This window comes from Rhamphochromis sp. 'chilingali' (genome assembly GCF_963969265.1).
Source record: "Rhamphochromis sp. 'chilingali' genome assembly, chromosome: 6".
Taxonomy (NCBI): domain Eukaryota; kingdom Metazoa; phylum Chordata; class Actinopteri; order Cichliformes; family Cichlidae; genus Rhamphochromis; species Rhamphochromis sp. 'chilingali'.
Window position 1 is genome coordinate 5,843,795 of NC_137933.1, and position 19,250 is coordinate 5,863,044.

Below are 19,250 nucleotides of genomic sequence, written 5' to 3' on the forward strand. Positions count from 1 at the left end.
ACGTGGTCAGTACACACAAATAAAACAGTGAAGAAGGCGCAGCAGCGCCTCTTCTTTCTCAGGAGACTGAAAAGATTCGGCATGAGCCCCCGCATCCTCAGGACCTTCTATCACTGTGCCATTGAGAGCATCCTCACTGGATGCATCACCACCTGGTATGGCAACAGCACCGCCTACAACTGCAAAGCTCTCCAGCGAGTAGTGCGGTGCTCTGAACGGATAATTGGAGGTGAGCTTCCCTCCCTCCAAGACATCTACAGGAAGCTCTGCCTGAGGAAAGCGGGGAGGATCATCAAGGACTCCAGTCACCCCAGCCATAAACTGTTCAGACTGCTTCCATCAGGAAGGAGGTTCTGCAGCATCCGGTCCCGTACCAGCAGACTGAGAGACAGCTTCTTCCATCAGGCCATCAGACTGCTGAACACGTCATAGACACCTCAGCTTCACTACTGGAACTTTAACATTATGCACTCCATACTGTACAATAACGCCACTGTTTTGCACATGTCTCACTCTGTATATTTTATTTTATATATTTTATTTATTGTTTACTCTATTTAATTTGTAAAATATGTGTGTACACACACACACACACACACACACACACACACACACACACACACACACACACACACACACACACACACACACACACATGTAGAAAAATATTTAGTATACACATCCAGAAATGCATATACTATTATATATTGTACATATATTTATTAGTTTCAGATGTAGCCATTCTTGTATTTTGCTTGTTTACATTATTGTATTTTGCACAACTCTGTTGCTTGTGAAGCTCGCACACAAGAATTTCACTCAAATGTGCTGTACCAATGTACCTGCACATGTGATGTGACAATAAAAGTGATTTGATTTGATTTGATTTGAAACAAATCCTTCTCTCTGAATGAGCTCTTCACAAGGAAAAGCCTGGACTTTCTGTTTCTCACCGAAACATGGCAGAGGGATGGCGAATTTATTCACCTAAATGAACTGCGTCCTGAGGACTGCTCTTACTTGGGCGCCCCCCGTTTAGGTCGCCGTGGTGGAGGTCTTGCTGTTGTCTTTAAGGACAGTTTCACCTGCAGAGGTATGCAAACTGAAAACTATTCTTCCTTTGAGTCGCAAACAATTAAGGTGGGCTCTACGAACATCTTTCATTGTGTTTTAGTCTATCGCCCTCCTGGCCCTGCTACTGAGTTCTTAAAGGATTTTATGGACTTCTTATCTTCTATTATCAAGCTGGAGAAAGTTTTAATTCTTGGGGATTTTAACATTCATATTGATGATGCCTCATCTAATTCTGCAGCTGAACTTCTATCTATATCCGAGTCTTTTAACTTTGTCCAACATGTCTCCGGTCCAACCCATGTAAAAGGCCATACCTTGGACCTTGTTTTTTCCTTTGGCCTCAACATTGGCAATGTGTTTGCTGAGGATGTACATTTGAGTAATCATAACCATATCTTTGTTGAACTTAATTTTAGCTCTAAACAGACGCCTGTGAAGTTAAAAACTCATAGACGCATAATAACTGAGACTACTGCTGAGAGGTTCTCCATTATGTTTGACAGGTCTCCACTTTTTACCGGAAACGATGTAAATGTTCTTATTCAGTCTTTTAATAGGGAATGCACATCCATTTTGGATCAACTGGCACCTATTAAAACAAGCTCGGCTTTACAAAAGAAGACATGCCCTTGGATAAATGAGTCTATCTTAAACTTAAGGAGAATATGCCGCAAAATAGAACGACTATGGAAGAAAACCAAACTTGACGTACACAGGCTCCATCTTCGAGATCTCATGCTCTCCTTAAATGACACAGTGAGAACTGTTAGATCAGAATATTTTTCTAGACTCATAACAAAAAACAAGAGAAATCCCAAGTTTCTTTTTGACAAAGTTAGTGCTATTGTCTCCCCAGATGTGGTACCTTTAGATGTACACTCTAAAGTAGATGTTAATAAACTCCTCCGATTTTTTGTTGATAAGATTAATGACATCAATGCTAAAATCTCCCCAAAGCTTTCTTGTTCTCCGAGTCAGGCACTCCCTTTGTACTCCTGGTCGACTTTTACAACAGTAACATATGATGAAATAGCAGCCCTGGTTGACAAAATGAAGCCGTCCGAGAGCCCCTCAGACATTATCCCCACTAAGCTTTTTATTAATGCCTTTGACACCATTGGTCCTTGGGTTGTGAACCTTTTTAATGTTTCTCTTCAGACTGGGGTGTTCCCCAGCTTTTTTAAACATGCCATTGTGGAACCAAGGCTCAAAAAACCCAACCTGGACCCAACACTACTTCAAAATTTAAGACCTATCTCCAAACTCCCATTTATGTCAAAACTCCTTGAGAAGGCAGTAGCTGTCCACTTTACGGCATACTTGGAGAAATATAACATCCATGACCGTTTTCAATCTGGGTTCCGTAAATTGCATTCCACTGAGACAGCACTACTGAAAGTTACTGATGATATTATGATGTCAGCAGACTCCAGAGAATACACAGTCCTAGTCTTGTTAGACCTTACCTCAGCCTTTGATACAGTCAACCATACCATAAATGGTAAATGGCCTGCATTTGTATAGCGCTTTATTCAGTCCCTAAGGACCCCAAAGCGCTTCACACTACATTCAGTCATTCACCCATTCACACACTGGTGATGGCAAGCTACATTGTAGCCACAGCTGCCCTGGGGCGCACTGACAGAGCCGAGGCTGCCGGACACTGGTGCCACCGGGCCCTCTGACCACCACCAGTAGGCAAACATGGGGTTAGTATCTTGCCCAAGGATATTTGGCATGCAGCCAGGACGCAGCCTGGGATCAAACCACCGACCTTCTGATTAGTGGCTGACCTGCTCTGCCACCTGAGCTACAGCCACCCATCCTGATAAACAGACTGAGAGACCTGGTTGGGATGTCTGGCTCTGTTCTAGACTGGTTTTCATCTTATATATCTGAAAGGAGTTTTAGTGTGTCTGCAGACCAGATCATGTCGGAATCTACAGAGTTGTTGTGTGGAGTTCCTCAGGGCTCTGTGCTGGGACCTATTCTGTTTTTAATATACATTCTTCCTTTAAGTCAGATAATACAGCAGTTTCCTGAAGTATCTTATCATCTTTTTGCTGACGATATTCAGCTATATTATTCTTTTAAGCCTGCTGAAGCTCATAAGCTCTCCAATCTGATTGACTGTTCAACCATTGTTTAATGTTGGTTAAACAATAACTGCTTACAGCTAAACCCGGCCAAAACAGAGAAACTGATTATTGCACCAGGCAGTGCAATACCTGATATTAAACGGCGACTGGGTGACTTAGGTTCTTCACAGAAACATAACCTTAGAAACTTGGGTGTCATTTTTGATGAAGCTTTTTCTTTGGAGGGGCATTTAAATCAGACAGTAAGAACCTGCTTTTTTCACCTGAGGAACATTTCTAAACTTAGATCCATCGTGTCAACAAGTGAACTCAAGATGATAATACATGCTTTTATCTCTACAAGACTTGACTACTGTAACAGCCTGTTTACTTGTTTAAACATGAAAGGGCTAGCCCGCCTACAGGTTGTTCAAAACTCTGCAGTGAGGCTACTGACCCGCTCGAACAAGGGTGCTCATATGACCCCTGTTTTAAAGTCGCTGCACTGGCTACCAATCAGATTCAGGTTCCATTTTAAAATTCTAGTTTTAACTTTTAGAGCATTACAGAGACAGCCCCCCCCCCCCCTACATTGCTGATCTGATTCATACACATACCTCCACTCGTAACCTGAGGTCAGCAAACCAAAACCTTTTAGTGGTCCCCCACACTCGTTTTAAAACCCGAGGGGACCGATCTTTCCAAGCTGTTGCACCCAGATTGTGGAATGCACTTCCCCTATTTCTACGGGGTTTGGACTCGGTGGAGACCTTCAAAAAGCAGCTAAAGACATTTTTATTTCAAAAAGCTTTTAATTAGACCAGGGTTTTCATGGTGTATTTTATGACTGTATTATGTTTTTACCTTGTAAAGCACTTTGTGACATATGTCTGTGAAGGGTGCTATATAAATAAACTTTACTTACTTACTTACTACTTACTGTACCAACTGTAGCAAATGTTCACATTTGAAATGGTCAATAAATGGTCGGACATTTAATTGATTGTTGAAATGTTTTTCTTTTTAGTTAATAGTGAAAGTTGGGTTCAATTTCACCAAAACATAGATAGTAATCTGACAAGTAAACTAGTTATAAAGTAAATTACACCATGTGTTATATTGTTGTAATGTTGGAAAATATGATGCTTAAATATATTCAAGCAGCAGCTGATCTAATTTACCCACCGTTTTTAGATTAAATGAGTCGTAACTTCTAATGTAAAGTTCAACGTAATAAATGATATACCGTGTTTATCTCTAGCCTGGTTTATTAGCTTTACTCTTTTTGAATAAAAGCACAGCTGCTTGATGATTTTAGCCATATCCTGTTCGTCATTTGTTTAAAAATTGTTTGTGCTTTTTGGTCTTTTTCTAAAGTCATGAGCTCCACTAATGTCAGTCCAAATAAAAAACTAGTCTCACGTTGATTAGAGCCATTGCCCTCCCCCTGCCCTGCAGCTATTCGCTAATGTGCTGCTATAGTCTTAATGAGAGCAGGAGGAGGCGGGCTGACTCCTGCTCACCTCTGTGCAGGCCCCTGCAGTGAGGGGGCCAACCAGTCAGTCGCTGCTGCTGATCTTTTCATGTTCAACAACAGCAGCCAAAGATCAAGTGAAACTTGAGAAATGACTCAGTTTTGTGGGTTCCTTCATCGATCTACATTCACATAATGTTGTTTTTGTGAAACCATGCTCATTCATAAATGAGTAAGTGTTGCTTATCTCTGGAAAACTGATGATTCTTTTTAATGAACATAATAAAAAAGCAGTTCTCTTAACAAATATTGTCACTGAGAAAATGTGTTTATTATTGTAAATTGGCTGTAAGTGTGAATGGGTGTGTCTGTGTGTCAGCCTTCTGATAACGGGCAGCATATTCAGCATATATACTTTGCCTCTCACCCTTGACAGCTGGGAGAAGCTTCAGCCTCCTTGTGAGCCTGGATTTGAAAGGCAGTGAAGAAAGGGGAGGGTTGGATCACAACAAACCATTTAGCAAAAAACATTCTGTTTTCTTTCTTGCATGTATATTATACTTCATTCCCCAACAAATGGTTTGCATATAGTGCATGATATGAAGGATTACATTTTTATTCTCTTTTTGTTGTGCAATCCCTCATTTCTCATGCAGCTCCATTCAAACTGGAACTAACTGAGTTAAAAAGAAGAAGATTAATGCAAGCTCAAAGTGGATTACATGTCTAAAACAAGCCTGCTAATTGATTTATTATAGGAAAAACACACCCATAAAAACATCTGTCCCGCCCAGGACACAGCACAGAACTGCAGCACAGGCCTGTTTGTTTTCACTCTCAAATACTCAAAGATATGGGAATGAATTACAAACACGTTTTGGGCTCTCGTGATCCTTGTACAGAGATTCAAATCTTAAAAACAGTGCAGTCGCATTTAGAGCTCCACTTTGATGATGATTACATGTATCTGGTGGAGAATCTGTCCTGTTCTACCAGAATAAAACCTACAGTGCAAAGACATGTACGCATTTTCATGGATGACTGCCATTTTGGAAAGAAATCAATTATATATGCTGTGCGAAATTCTTGAGCCAACCATCCATCTTCTTCCGCTTAGCTGGGATCAGGTCGCAGGGACAGCAGCTGAGGCAGGGTGGAGGGAGACCTCCCTCTCCCCTGCCACCTCCTCCAGCTTGTCCGGGGAAACACCAAGGCGTTCCCAGGCCAGCCGAGAGATATAATCTCTCCAGCGTGTCCTGGCTCTTCCCCGAAGCCTCCTCCCAGTGGGACATGCCCGGAACACCTCACCCAGGAGGCATCCTTGTCCGATGCCCGAACCACCTCAACTGGCTCCATTCAATGTGGAGGAACAACAGCTCTACTCTGAGCCCCTCCCGATGGCTGAACTTCTCACCCCATCTCTAAGGGAGAGGCCAGCAACCATTCCGCTAATTTCCTTTGGCTAATTTCTGCCGCTTTTATTCGCGATCTCGTTCTTTCTGTCACTACCCACAGCTCGTGACCATAGGTGAGGGTAGGGGCGTAGGTTAACTGGTACTTTCACCCTCAGCTCTCTCTTCACCACGACAGTACAGCGTCCACATCACTGCACATCTCTGTCAATCTTCTGCTCCCCTCAGTTGTGAACAAGACCCCGAGATGCTTAAACTCCTCACTTGTCCCTGACCCAGAGTGGGCACTCCACCCTTTTCCGGCTGAGGACCATAGCCTCAGACTGGGAGTTGCTGATTCTCATTCCCGCCACTTCCCACTCGGCTGTGAACCGCTCCATTGTGACCTGGAGCCCACCACCTGATAAAGCCAACAGAACCACATCATCTACGAAAAGCAGAAACGAGATTCTGACACCACCCAAGTTGTTACGCCTAGAAATTCAGACCATAAAACTTACGAGTCCAGCGCTTGTTGAGACCAAGCTCTTCCAGCGGGTGTATAAGGATCAAATGGCCCGTAGTAACCCGCCAACCCTCATTATTTTATACTTAGCTAGGAAAAAGAGAAATATTTACATAATACAAAATTAGGCAAAAACAGAGTTTATACAATTATAACAAGCCTGAAAGTCAATATTTGGTATGACCATCTTTATTCAACACAGCTTGAACTCTTGTAGGCAAATCTACTTGTAATTTCTTTAAAAGTGGTCTTTAGGAATAGTTCTCCAAGCCACCCGAAGAACACCCAAAATGTATCTTTGGATGTTGGCTGCATTTTTTTGTTTTGCTTTTTTTTGTTGTTGTTCTTTGTCAAGGTGATCCCACTTTACAATAAAGTTGAGTTCCAGGCTCTGGGGAGGCCAATCCATGATTGATATTGTTTACTGGCACATCTTCTTTTGTCCCTGAAAGACACACTCACACCATGTTGAGACACGCCAAGTTTCTGGCTAATAGCTCTTTGGGGCTTATCGTGCTGGTGCAAAAGTACTAACTAAAGTACTAAGCATTGAAAAGAGCTTATCAGTTAATGTTAGATAGCTACCTAAAATCAATACATGCTCATTACATGTCACTGGCATAAGCATGCAGGGGTAGTAGTGACAAAACGAATCAAAATTTATTTCCAGTGTCCTCACTGACCACACAGGTTGTTGTGGTAAAGAAGTATTGGTGACTGTGCTTTATTGGCACGGTTAGAGGAAGTGTGTTTCCATGCAGTATCTGGTCTTTAAATCTAAAATCATTAGCCGTTTCCAGGTCCAAACTTTCAGGTCAGGGACAAATGTAAATCATGGCAGGATGCTGTAAACGGACCAAACTTCAGTCAGGAGAACAACTGAGATAATCCATCCACAATTTGGCTTAACAGAGCAGTTAAAAAACAAACAAAAGAAAGCCTTGTTTTGCTTTCCATGTGGATGTTTCTGTGTGATGTGGCGTGTCACATACAAACAATGACTAATATGGATTTAATATTGTTCAGTACCAGTGTACAAGGCAGCACGGTGGCACGGTGGTTAGCACTGTTGCCGCACAGCAAGAAGGTCCTGAGTTCAATTCCACCATCAGGCCAGGGTCTTTCTGTGTGGAGTTTGCATGTTCTCCCCGTGTTTGCGTGGGTTCTCTCCAGGTACTCCGGCTTCCTCCCACCGTCCAAAGACATGCAGCTTGTGGGGATAGGTTAATTGGATAATCCAAATTGCCACTAGGTGTGAATGTGCGAGTGAATGTGAGTGTGAATGGTTGTCTGTCCTTGTGTGTTGGCCCTGCGACAGACTGGCGACCTGTCTAGGGTGTACCCTGCCTCTCGCCCTATGACAGCTGGGATAGGCTCCAGCGCCCCCCGCGACCCTGAAAAGGATAAGCGGAAGCGAATAGATGGACGAATGGATAGTACAAGTGTATGATTTGATGTTAAAAACACCAAACTTGCAAATCTAGTGGCTCTTAAGCTGTGCACACAGTGGAAATGTATATAAAATTGTGACGGCCTCTTCCTTTAATTGTGATTAATGTTCTCCTCTTTCGGTCACTGCGACCTTCTCTTTTCCTCTGATAAGAATTCTCCCATGTAAGGCCAGGACAGCAGCCGAGTCTCCGAAGGGAAGGGCTGCCCAGCCAAGTGTGAGGGAGATGTAGCGAGATGTGTATCGTTTAATTGGACAGGGCAACCTACTGACCTGGGACTGAGCCAACAGCCAACTCCAAAAGCTTTAGAGCAGCTCAGTGTTTATGATCAGGGGAGAGAGCTAGATGAGCTGAGATGTGGGGGGAGAGGGCACAAGTAAAGAAATGGAGGATATTGAGTTGCCGTTCACAAATGAAATCTGTCTGGCATTTTTATTTTGTCGACTTGTCTTAATGAAAATAAAAATGTTCCATCACAAAACACTCAAAAGTATGACACACTGTGACTGTCTACAAAGCAGCGCAAGGAAGCAATCAAAGAGCTTTTCCCAGAATCACTGAGACTTCTCAGAAGAAAGCAGTCATCCTTTGGTGAATCAGAGGATGGATGTGTCATTGTTGAGTTTAACCTGGAGGTAAGGAAAGAGATGAGGCAGAAAACACAGTCACCGTGAAGCTCAACAGAGACTTTATCTGGTAGAATCTCACCGCCTCACAGTGGTGTTACTGCAGTTACCTAGAATTGCTTTTGAATTAAAAATATATTCATTTATTCAGTGGTTAAACCTGTCATTTTCAGATTTGTAAGGTCAGCGTCATTTACTAAATGTAAGTCTGATCAAGCTTTGCACATCTGGTCACTACATTTCACATCTGTGGGTTGTTCATTACAAAATCATTCAGAAGATTAAAATAATCTCTAGTGGAAATCCTGGGTTCAAATATTACATTTCACGTTAATATTACATTACAATTTAGAAACAATCTGAAATAAATTCCAATTTACTTATTTTCACCCTAAAAGGATGTCACTGTTGCTCTTGTTTATGTCGAATTAAGTTCAAGATGTAATTCTTAGAAGTCCTAAAAGTGCTTAAAGTGGATGAAGACAGGCTGGGGGATATGGTTGAATAATCCAGAAAAGTACATAAGTCGACTTTGAGTCAGTACAGTTTTGTCAAACAGTGTACCTTCATGCTTGAGCAGGTTGCTGTACTGACGACTGAGTCAGACAAAGTCAGACAGTGTGAGATAAAAGGGTTTAAAAAACAAAATGTTTGTATCTGTGCCAAATAAAATGATCAAAGACTGCAAAAAAGAAACTACAAAAAACAAGCATCAATGTCAGTTCTGTCACCATCTTTGTCTGAATTCTAACTTGGTCAGCTCCAATTCTTGAATTACGACTTGCCACCTTCAGAAAGACTTGATCTATTCAAGCAAACAGGTCATCTGAACATATTTAGTTCAGCCTTATTAGTACCTCATATATTCAAGAAATCCATCATCAACAAAATTATCTGTTAAGGCTAAAATTGAATGTACAGTGAGTTGATACCAGCAGAGAAAAGAAAAGGTTTCATGTGGATTATTTGATGCTAAAGGTCAGCAGCTGAGTGGGAGGTAAGGCGAGGGGAGTGGTGGGACAGTAAGGCGGGCAGTCACCACCTCTCAGAATCTGTGGGAGTTAATATGATACTGTGGGGGTGAGTTGGGGGAGTAGGGTGGGGGGAACGAATGATACTTACTGAATCGGGGGACATTCCTGACCTTGGCTGCTGCCCTCAGGGGTTCAGGGTAGTATGGCAGCTTATTTGTGTATATTATCACTGACCTAAAGACCTCGTCTGTTTGAAGTGTCAGCAGTGCCTTTTCTTCCTCTATCCTCTTTTGTCTTCTCTGTCTCCTGCTCAAACATGTTTGCAACAACATGTACATCTTTACTTCTGCAGCTCTTCATTCATGTGTATCTGATGTGTGAAACAGCAAAGGGCGACGTCACCAAGCGACTGACGGGGTTTGTTTCTCTCTTTGTCTCTAGGAAGCTGACTCTTTGCCAGGCCCTGACCTTTGTCCTGCTGCTGGTCCTTCCCGTGTCCCTGTCCTCCCCGCAGAGCGTAAGCCCAACCCACCCACATCAGCACAAGCTCGTCAGCCAAGGCTCCTTTTTAAATGACGTGACTCTGTGGAAGCTTCCTAAGCTGTACTGAGTTGTCATGAGTTTGGTTCTTAAGCTTAACCAAACTGAGGCTGGGATTAACCATCGTTTTCATTTTCATACTTTTATGATGTAGTGGCAAACAGCAGATACACTGAAACATTAGCTTTTCAGTCAAATCATCAGTCTTAAGGGCAGAGGCGGAGGCAGACATTTGATACACCTGGGGCTTAGCCCTAAAGGGTAGTATGCATGTGGGATGGGGGGGGGGATTAATAGGCTCTGTTTTGAGTTTTGTTCAAAAGAAAGAATGACTTCATATAAGAAAAAATATATATATTTCACATATGCAGGACACCTTAAACTATTTTTATAATTAAGCAGCAAGGCAGAACAAAGTCGGGCTGTATCAAGACACGAGGACTAAACCCCAATTCAACCAGACCCAGAACTGATCCGGAATTAAAACAGGACTACAACAGTTCAAAATCAGGACTACTTAGGATTTAACCAAAACAGAATCGTAATCAGAACTAGATGATAGTAGCACTAAAAATCATCATAGACCTGCACTACACTTATTTTTTTAATTCTACCAAAGTCCACTATTTAGATTCAGAAACGTTTATATAATTATTTAGCCGTGTTGTGCAAACAAGCCTGCAAAACTCAATAAATATAGAATCTGAAAAATAACAAACCTAACGGTGATACTTTTGGTAAACAACCATTTGACTAACATGTGTGTCTCACCTGCTCTTGTTCTCTCTCTCCCTCTCTGTTCCTCTCTCTCCCTCTCTGTTCCTCTCTCTCTCTCTCTCTCTCTCAAACAACAACATCATCAAATATACAGTTGAAACCAGATGTTTAAATACTCTTCAGATAAAAACACTTTTTTAATTGTAACATCAAATCAGACTAAATGTTTATTTTTTTTAGATTGATAAATATAAAAACATATTTGTTAACTTTAAGAGTAAAGAGAGAAACTGTCTGTATTTCTTAATTTCAAATGGCACCAAATTGTATTCAAACTGAGCCACACTTATGGAGCTCCACAATTCTTTTTCTGGTGTTTTGGTTGACATCTCTTAATTTTCCCATGTCACAGAAACAGGCTCTGTGTTTTGCCTTATATGCATCCACAGCTGTGCCACCAGTTTACTCACATGGACTCTACTAACCAATCAGAAGCTTCTTCAGCTCAGAATGGAATCGTCTGCAGTTTTCTTATTAATGAACAATAAACTTAGTGTACATGTAACCCTAAATTTGACGAAAGTGATAAAAAATAGAAGCTCTGTCTCTCTTTATTCTGACATTTAACTAATTCAAAAGATATTTCAATATTTATTTATCCAAAACAAAACAAGTTTACTCTAAATTTATGTTGTACAGTAAAAACATGTTCTTGTGTTTTCCATAAAGTGTATGTAAATATCTGGTTTCAGCTGTGAATGTACTGCTGTGTGTTGAAGTTCCTCTTGTTTTGCATAGAAATATACTGAACAACATACAAAGCATAATATATAAAATAACATCTACCTGAGCTTTTTCTTTGAAAGAAGCTCCTTATGTCCATTCTTGTATATCAGTGCATTACTGAAACCGATTTATTTAGCCGTGGAGGGAAACAACTGAAAATATGAAATAAACACACATGTAAGCTGAGACTCTCTAAAGAAACAGCATTGTTGTTGTTCCGCTTTTCATTTCGCCGTTTGTTGATTCACGTGAAGAGAAAGTAACGTAATATGGGTCAAGTGATCAGTTTGATATCAATCTTTTGTGATTCACCGTCATATTTACATTATTTGTACAGTACGAATGATTTGCTTTGGTACCTGGTCAAACGTCAGTTCTCCTCTGTCTGCCTCCCTGCGCTTCTCCAACAGCGCACTCGCAGACAGCAGCTCCCCCCGCCCCCTCGCTCAGTGTCTGAGCTCGGATCATACCAATATTAGGGGGGATTTACGCACAGTCATAAATTCCCAAAGTGTGCACTATGTGCTTCGAATACTGTGTGTAGTTTTTGTTTTATACAGTTGTCAGCCAGGCATCTAACTATGAAAAAATTACACTCCAAAAGACCCCAGGCTTCTTAAAAAACGACCCGGGCTTAAGCCCAGCAAGCCACCCCACCCCACCGCTCCGCCACTGCTTAAGGGGTGTTCAAATTCATAGGCTGTATCCTCCTGAGGACCCGGCCTTAGCGGTCCACGTGGGCCGGGTAGGCCAGAAGTGAGCGGCTGTGAAATTGGACGGTCCAGCCTTCAGATTTGCGTCACCAGCTGTCTCGGTGGAGTTTAGCTGTCTGCTCCTTTCTATCTAAAATATAACAGGACACAGGAGTAAACTCTCGACCATCTCACACTTCTGTTTAATCAGTTTTCTGTTTGATGTTTATTTAGCTGTGTGAAAACTAGAACTTTAATCTCAGCCAAACCGATTTACTCAGGAACAAATAAAACATTGAAATAAAAACAAACAATAACATTTTTAAGTTATTAAGTGACTTATATATCACGTTTAACCTGAGTAGCGAAAGACTGTGGGGGTCTGAAAACCATGTGTCGGGAGTTTGCCATTCTCAGCGGCTCTAGTGACCCTCGAGCTCCCGGCGAGATATCGAGCTGGTGGGTAACAGACGTCTCCTAAAATGTCGGAGCACTTTTGCAAATATGTGACATTGTGATAAACCAAGCAGATATTTGAACTTTACACAGCTACATTCTCGCCTGAAAATATCTTAAAAGTGAAAGAGTAATAAGAGTAACAACTAAGTAGCGTCCGCCATTATTGGAAACTGGAATTGGCTGGGCCGTACAATGAATTCTGGGATATTCTGGGGAAAATGAGGACGCATTTGTCGACCATATTTGGCGGAGTCTACGAATTTGGACACCTCCATAGTTTAGCTAAGAATTCACTTTTTTTGTATAGCTGCTAACAGCTAACAAAAATCGCTCGCTCTCAAGCCAACAAATGTTCTGGTGCTAATTATAGACTGTATATAAAAGATAAACATAGCGACCTTGATGAAAAGGTCACACATTAGTTTTAAACTCTTCATAGCTTTGGACAGATTGTGTTTTGGAGTGGCCAGAGGCTGGAGGGCTAACATATTAGCTCAGCTCAAGGTAGCAAGCTTGGTTAGTACGCTAACCAACAACTCTACCTTGCAGCAGGATGGATTATTTGTAATAATATCTTCCAGAAAGCACCAACACCGATCAGCTGTAGCTGCCTAGTTTGAGACACCTGTCATTAAAAGCAGCTACAACCCCGACTTCAGTTTCAAGATGGCTGTTAAAAAAATAACAACTCGCTCATGCTCTAGTAGAAACTGAAGGAGTTTTTGTACCAATTCTACATTGACCTAATGTTTAAGCCCCAGAGGAGACAGCTTGATGGTAATGAGACACATGAATCAAGAATGGAGACATTGATCAGTAAATCAATGGTTAATAAGTGTGCTGTAAAAAATGAAAGAGTGACCTAGGAGATGCTAAAAGTTAAACAAAATGGCACTACTGGTGATTTATTTTCTCTGTTACTTGTTATTGAATCACCCACTGATGTATACTGTTGGTATTCTCCTTATTAATGAAAAATCATTATAATATTTATATTTTTTGGTGTATTTTAAATATCTTTGATCTTACTATGACAATTTTCCTGTTATAGCGCTCCATAAATTGTATTCCAGGGCTCTAGAGTGCGACCAATTTAGTCGCAAATGCGACCAAATTTTTCAATGGTGCAACTAAAAAAAAAATCTTAGGTCGCACCGGTGCGACCAACTTTTTGAGTAACAAAAAAAACCAAACAAACAAACAAAAAAAACCTCCGCAACTCTAAAAGACACACATTATGCCCCTATCGTGGTCTAAATCAATCAGAGACAGTCAGGGGCGGGGCCTCTCTGATTGGTCATGGTCCAGATATTCCCGTAGTCCTTCGTGTGTACGTTTGAAAGTGCAGGCGGATAGAGAGAGGTGAGTAGCTTGAATAAAGCGATATCGATTCATTAAATCCTGAATCGACATTTAAATATAAACTTATTTTACCAGAAACACCAGAATCTCAGGTTAAAGCTCATAAAACTATTTCAACAACCACCAAACAGTAAATGAGAGCAGGTACACGACCAAAATTCACTGAACCAGCAGCAAACCACGCTTCACATTTGATAAACATCACCATTAATTCCCTCTTACTTTTGCTGTTTTGCTTCCACCACGATAAAAATCACACTTCATGCACAGCTCTCTCTCTCTTTCTCTCTCTCTGTTTACTTCAAGAACAGTTTCCCATCTCAAATCTGTTTTCTGCATTATTCATTCGCTTATTACCCATCAGTCTACCGTTGTTTACGGCGCTGTCGACCGCTGTTTTTTTTGTTTTGTTTTGTTTACTTAACCACGTCGGACAAGAAAGACTGATTTCTGCTGTTCAATACTGAAGACATTTAAACTTTTTAAAATTATGCAAAATGCAGAATATTTTTAAGTTTATCTGCTATAAAAAGCCAGGCCAGGAAAATCTGCTTCATGTTTTTCTGAGTTTTATCCTCCGTTACTTTGACACAAAGGCCTCTGCTGTGATGTTCACATCTCTGATAAAGTCTCACAAGTGTCAGTGCTGATCAATGATCAGAATTATAATATTTCTGACTCTCTGAGGCAAAATTGAATCGAATTGGGACTTTGTGAATCGAATCGAATGGATTATAGAAATCAGTGATGATACCCAGCCCTGGTGAGCAGCCTAGGCCTGAGAGGTGGATGTAGCTGTGGGTAATGAGAAAAGATGAAAAGAACGATTGATAACTTTTTTGTTAAGGCCTGATCCGTCTGACATTCATAGCCAGCTCTGACATGAACCCATTAACCTCTGAGCACTGAAAAAGCACAGTGTGTCCAGAGAACACATTATATGTCGTCATAAATGCACTGCCCAAGTGTCCCCACTGCCTTTCAGCGGCAGGCAGCAGCAAACAGGTCGTCAGAGGAGACCGATGTGATGATTACGTTTAACATTGGCACTCTTTGGCAATATTGTAGACAAAGCACTTTGTACAAGCACAAGATTGTTAGTTAATCATTTACAAATCAATATTGTCTGTATAGACAGAAATTTCCCCCCCAAAAAAGTGCACAGGTAAAACTACAGTGTTAAGCGATGCGGTTGAAAAATTTGGGTGCGCCTAACTTTTGTGCTGGTGCGCCTAAGAAAAAAAATTTAGGTGCACCAGTGCAACTGTGGCAAAAAGTCAGTCTAGAGCCCTGTATTCCCACAGATTTTAAGGAATTCACTGAAAGTTGGATGACGTATGTGTTGAGTTTTGCAAGAATGGAAGAGAGTGTTTTAACAAATGGCATCGTGTTTTATTTGCATGTGAAACCTGCCAGCGCCTAAAGCCATATCCCAAAGCCGCCCCCACGTTATCCTGTCTTCATGCCTTCTTTTTCTTACAGTTCAGAGTTAAATATTGTGATTAAGGCCATTTGTGAGGAAGAAAAATCCCAACTTTCAGGTCCCAAAGAGGAAAATCCAGCTCATTTAGATAATAAACCAATCACAGACCATAGACTAGTCACAGCGATTGAGCAGATTGGCTTTTTCTTGCAGGGTGTTTGTCCTCTGATGGGATTTTGTCTTGAGCAGAGGAGCGCTGCTCCAAGCCAGCATCCTCATTGTCTCCTATTCTGTTGTGTTTGTCGCTGCTATGCCACCTTTTCCCATCTTACCGCATCTTTCATCGCTATTTGTCTTGAGGTCAAGCAGACAACCATCCAACCTTCCCCGAGGGCTGACTGGAATAACCACACTCAGACACTGCCCCCCCCTCCCAGCTGCTGTGACACCTGAAACAGACCAATGGATCCATTCTTCATTCTTCATTTTCGTGTTACAGTTGTGTCATTTCAAAAAGACTAGTAACACATTATTTTCAATCCTTGTTTCAGAGTTGTTTACACTGCTGAAACATCTTTTGCTCTCGGTCATTGTTGCAGCTGTGCTGGCAGCGTCTCGGGTGGCCACGGCAAAAACAGAACATGAAATACACCAGACTTGGACATGGTGTAACCCCGCCACAGGCTTGGTGTATTTCCCCTTGGATTCAGAGAACAGCATGTACAGATGTTATTGCTTCACTTTTATAGGGCTGTGATGCTTCTGCGTTTCTTTGTTCTCACTGGGAACTTTGGTTTATGGCTGCAAAGAAACAGCCATTTCAGTTACTGTGTAAGCCTTACTGCAGCGCCCCCAGCTGTGTGGACGCCAGTATCTGCAGGTTGTTTACGTGTCTTTAAGTGTTTCTAGATACTGCAGCTCTCATAATTATCAAAAACATCTATGCTACGTGAAATCATATGCTTACAACTGCTACCGATATTTAGTGATTAATAAAAAAAAAAATTGCATTCATCACCACAAAAAACAATCATTCGTCTCTTAACACCGAAACTGTTAAATGAATTCATGACTGATAAAAAAAATTACAAAGTGCAAATGAAATAAAAGGAGGAAAACTGTGAGGAGGGGGAGTTGGCCGTCCGACTGCGGTCTGGAGTGTGGGGCCTTCCTGCTGCTGCGGAGTCGGGGCGGTCTGCCTCCCCCCACCGCAGGGAAAAGGGTAACACCACCTGGGTCTGGGTGCAGTTCCCCCCTCCAGGGGCAAGGGTACCTAGACCCGGTTCGTAGAGTACGCTTGGGGAGTGTGATCGTGTGTACAGCGTCTCTTTATGTCTGTTTCCACGTTGGTTGAGTGTGGAGTAAGTGCATATGAGAGCATGAGGGTGGGAATGGATGTTTGTATCTGTGTGTGCCTGTATGTCTGTGTCTATATGTCAGGTTGGGTGTCAGGCGCCACCTCTCTGGGGACATCTCAGGCCCTCCAAGGTTTGGAGGCCTATCTCCCCCTACCACCACTTCCCCTGCCAGTGGCGGACTCCCTCAGACATCGGTGCGTTGGTGGTTCTTTGTGTCCGGGGATGGGCGTCCAGGTACACACCGGCTCACTCCTTGGCGGCCGCTTATCGGGGCCTGGAGCCTGGGGCTCGCTCGGGCCACTTCGGAGGTGGGGTGCCCCCGGCCTCTCGGCCTGGGGCTCGGTCACTCAGGCACAGCTGGCTGCCGGCGGAGCTCACGGGCGCGTCACTGCAACTCCCCCTGGCTTCTGCTCCGCGGCTGCTGAGTGAGCCCTCATCTGGGACTCTCCTCAGCTCTTTCTGGGACAGTGGCGCGGCTGCCCCTCTGTTGGTCTTCCTTGGTCTCTTGTGTTCTGGGGGCCTCTGGATGTCTGGAGTTTTGATCTCCTCCATACCTGCTTCATGCCCTGGAGGACGGGGCTGTGGCCCCCCCACACCCTCTAGCAGATCATTACATGAAGGAACCTTTTAAAAAACAAAAAACAAGCGCGTCCATGCTCACAGGTGTACACACGGGTGATCACACCCACAAACTACACCCTTTTTGGCTCCTACCTCAAAGCACACTGTGTTCTGTTGATCTTATGTGCTGCACAATAATGTTTAATATTTAGTATTTACTGTCATATTCCCATATATCATTGTGATGTTGTTTATTCTATTACTCTCGTTTTCTTCTGCTTGTTTTCTTTTTTCTTTCTCAGCAGGTGACCCAGGTGATCGATATATGCATTTTTTTCCTCTGCCCGTTCTGTTGGTTTTTGTCTTTTGCCCTTCTCCCCCGTCCCTCTTCTCAGCTGTTTTTCTTTCCCTCTTTCTTTCTCCCCTTCTTTCCCCCAGTCAAGTCTGTCCCGTATTCAGTAAGTGAAAATAAAATAAACAATAAAAGGTGAATCAAATGGACCATTACGGCAAGGCTGGGATGGTCAATTTGGTAAAGTAAATCCGTTGGGCATCTTTCTTTGCCTTTAGACAACAATTCTGATGGCAAAAGAGCCAAACGGGACAGGCCAAAAAAAACCAAAAAAAGAAAAGGAGGAAAACTGTGGACAAATATACTAACATAACAACATCAACTCTATAATCACACAGATCAGATGCTTGAAATATTTACCTGAGACTTGAACAACAGAATAGTTCAAATCTTCACCCCTGACTCCCAAAGCTGCATGTTAAATTTGCAGATTAGGATTTGTTTCTCGGGCACAAAACTCACATTTTTAACTAGAGAGCTTCAACTTTTACACAACTTTACACAGATTAAAACACTGAATCAGGAATAATGTCTTCCTTTTGATCTGACCACAAACTACAGTAATTATCTTAATTACATTAATGCTTTCCTGCTTTATTTGGAGCACAAGTGTCATTCTTTGCAGGTATATTTTATACAAATGACACATCAGACTCCCCTCTATATGAGTGTGTATCGACCCTGGAGAAAAGACCCTTTGTCCATCCAGCTTACAGAATGGAAACAGTTATGCCAGGTCAGACAGGCGAACAGTCGAACAACGTTACACTGTGGCAGTTTACCTGCACGCTGGCTAGAGAGACGTAGACTCTTTACTCCGTCTCTCTTTCTTTATGCAGTTTGCTTTGTGCAAAGAAGACACTTTTTTCTCTGTTTGGTGTGAATGGTGGAGGAGAGATGGGGACATTGTAAAGGTCATAGGTCAACTTAGTTAATTAGAAAGCTAGTCCGACCCATTGACAGCTGTTATCAAGGCTAATTTGGCTGGCGCTGATGCTAATGACAGTGACCTCAGGTGACCCTGCCATAGTAATGCTGGACAGTTATAGCAAAGGTCACTCTCAGCTTTGTGTGTAACGTTGTATGAGGGTGTGTTTGCATCTAACCATTTTTTTTTTTTTATTATGAGACACTTTGTCGCTTTTTCTCCACACACGTAAATGCCAGACGTTCAAAGTACAGAGGATTTGTTTTGAAGTTTTAGATGTGGGAGTTTTAACATGTTGATTTATGGATACCAAAAACCATTTAATGTTGAGCTCGGGGGATTCAGACGGCTTTTAATAACAGTTCTTACATGATGAATTTTATCTTTTGTAAAGTGGCTGTCACACTTTGAAAAACAGGATTGATGTAACCCCAAGGTGAAACTGTTCGTCATGTACTGCAGTCAGGAAACATGAAAT

At 42.1% G+C, this 19,250-nt stretch overlaps 1 protein-coding gene across 1 annotated transcript in view; it reads left to right on the plus strand.

The window, feature by feature from the left end:
• adamtsl5 (ADAMTS like 5) overlaps positions 1-19,250 on the plus strand; it is a 62,905-nt gene that overhangs the window by 15,525 nt on the left and 28,130 nt on the right. Inside the window, exon 2 of the mRNA XM_080884544.1 lies at positions 10,036-10,111. Within this exon, the coding sequence (XP_080740670.1) occupies positions 10,036-10,111 (76 nt within the window). The remainder of the gene's footprint in view (positions 1-10,035; positions 10,112-19,250) is intronic.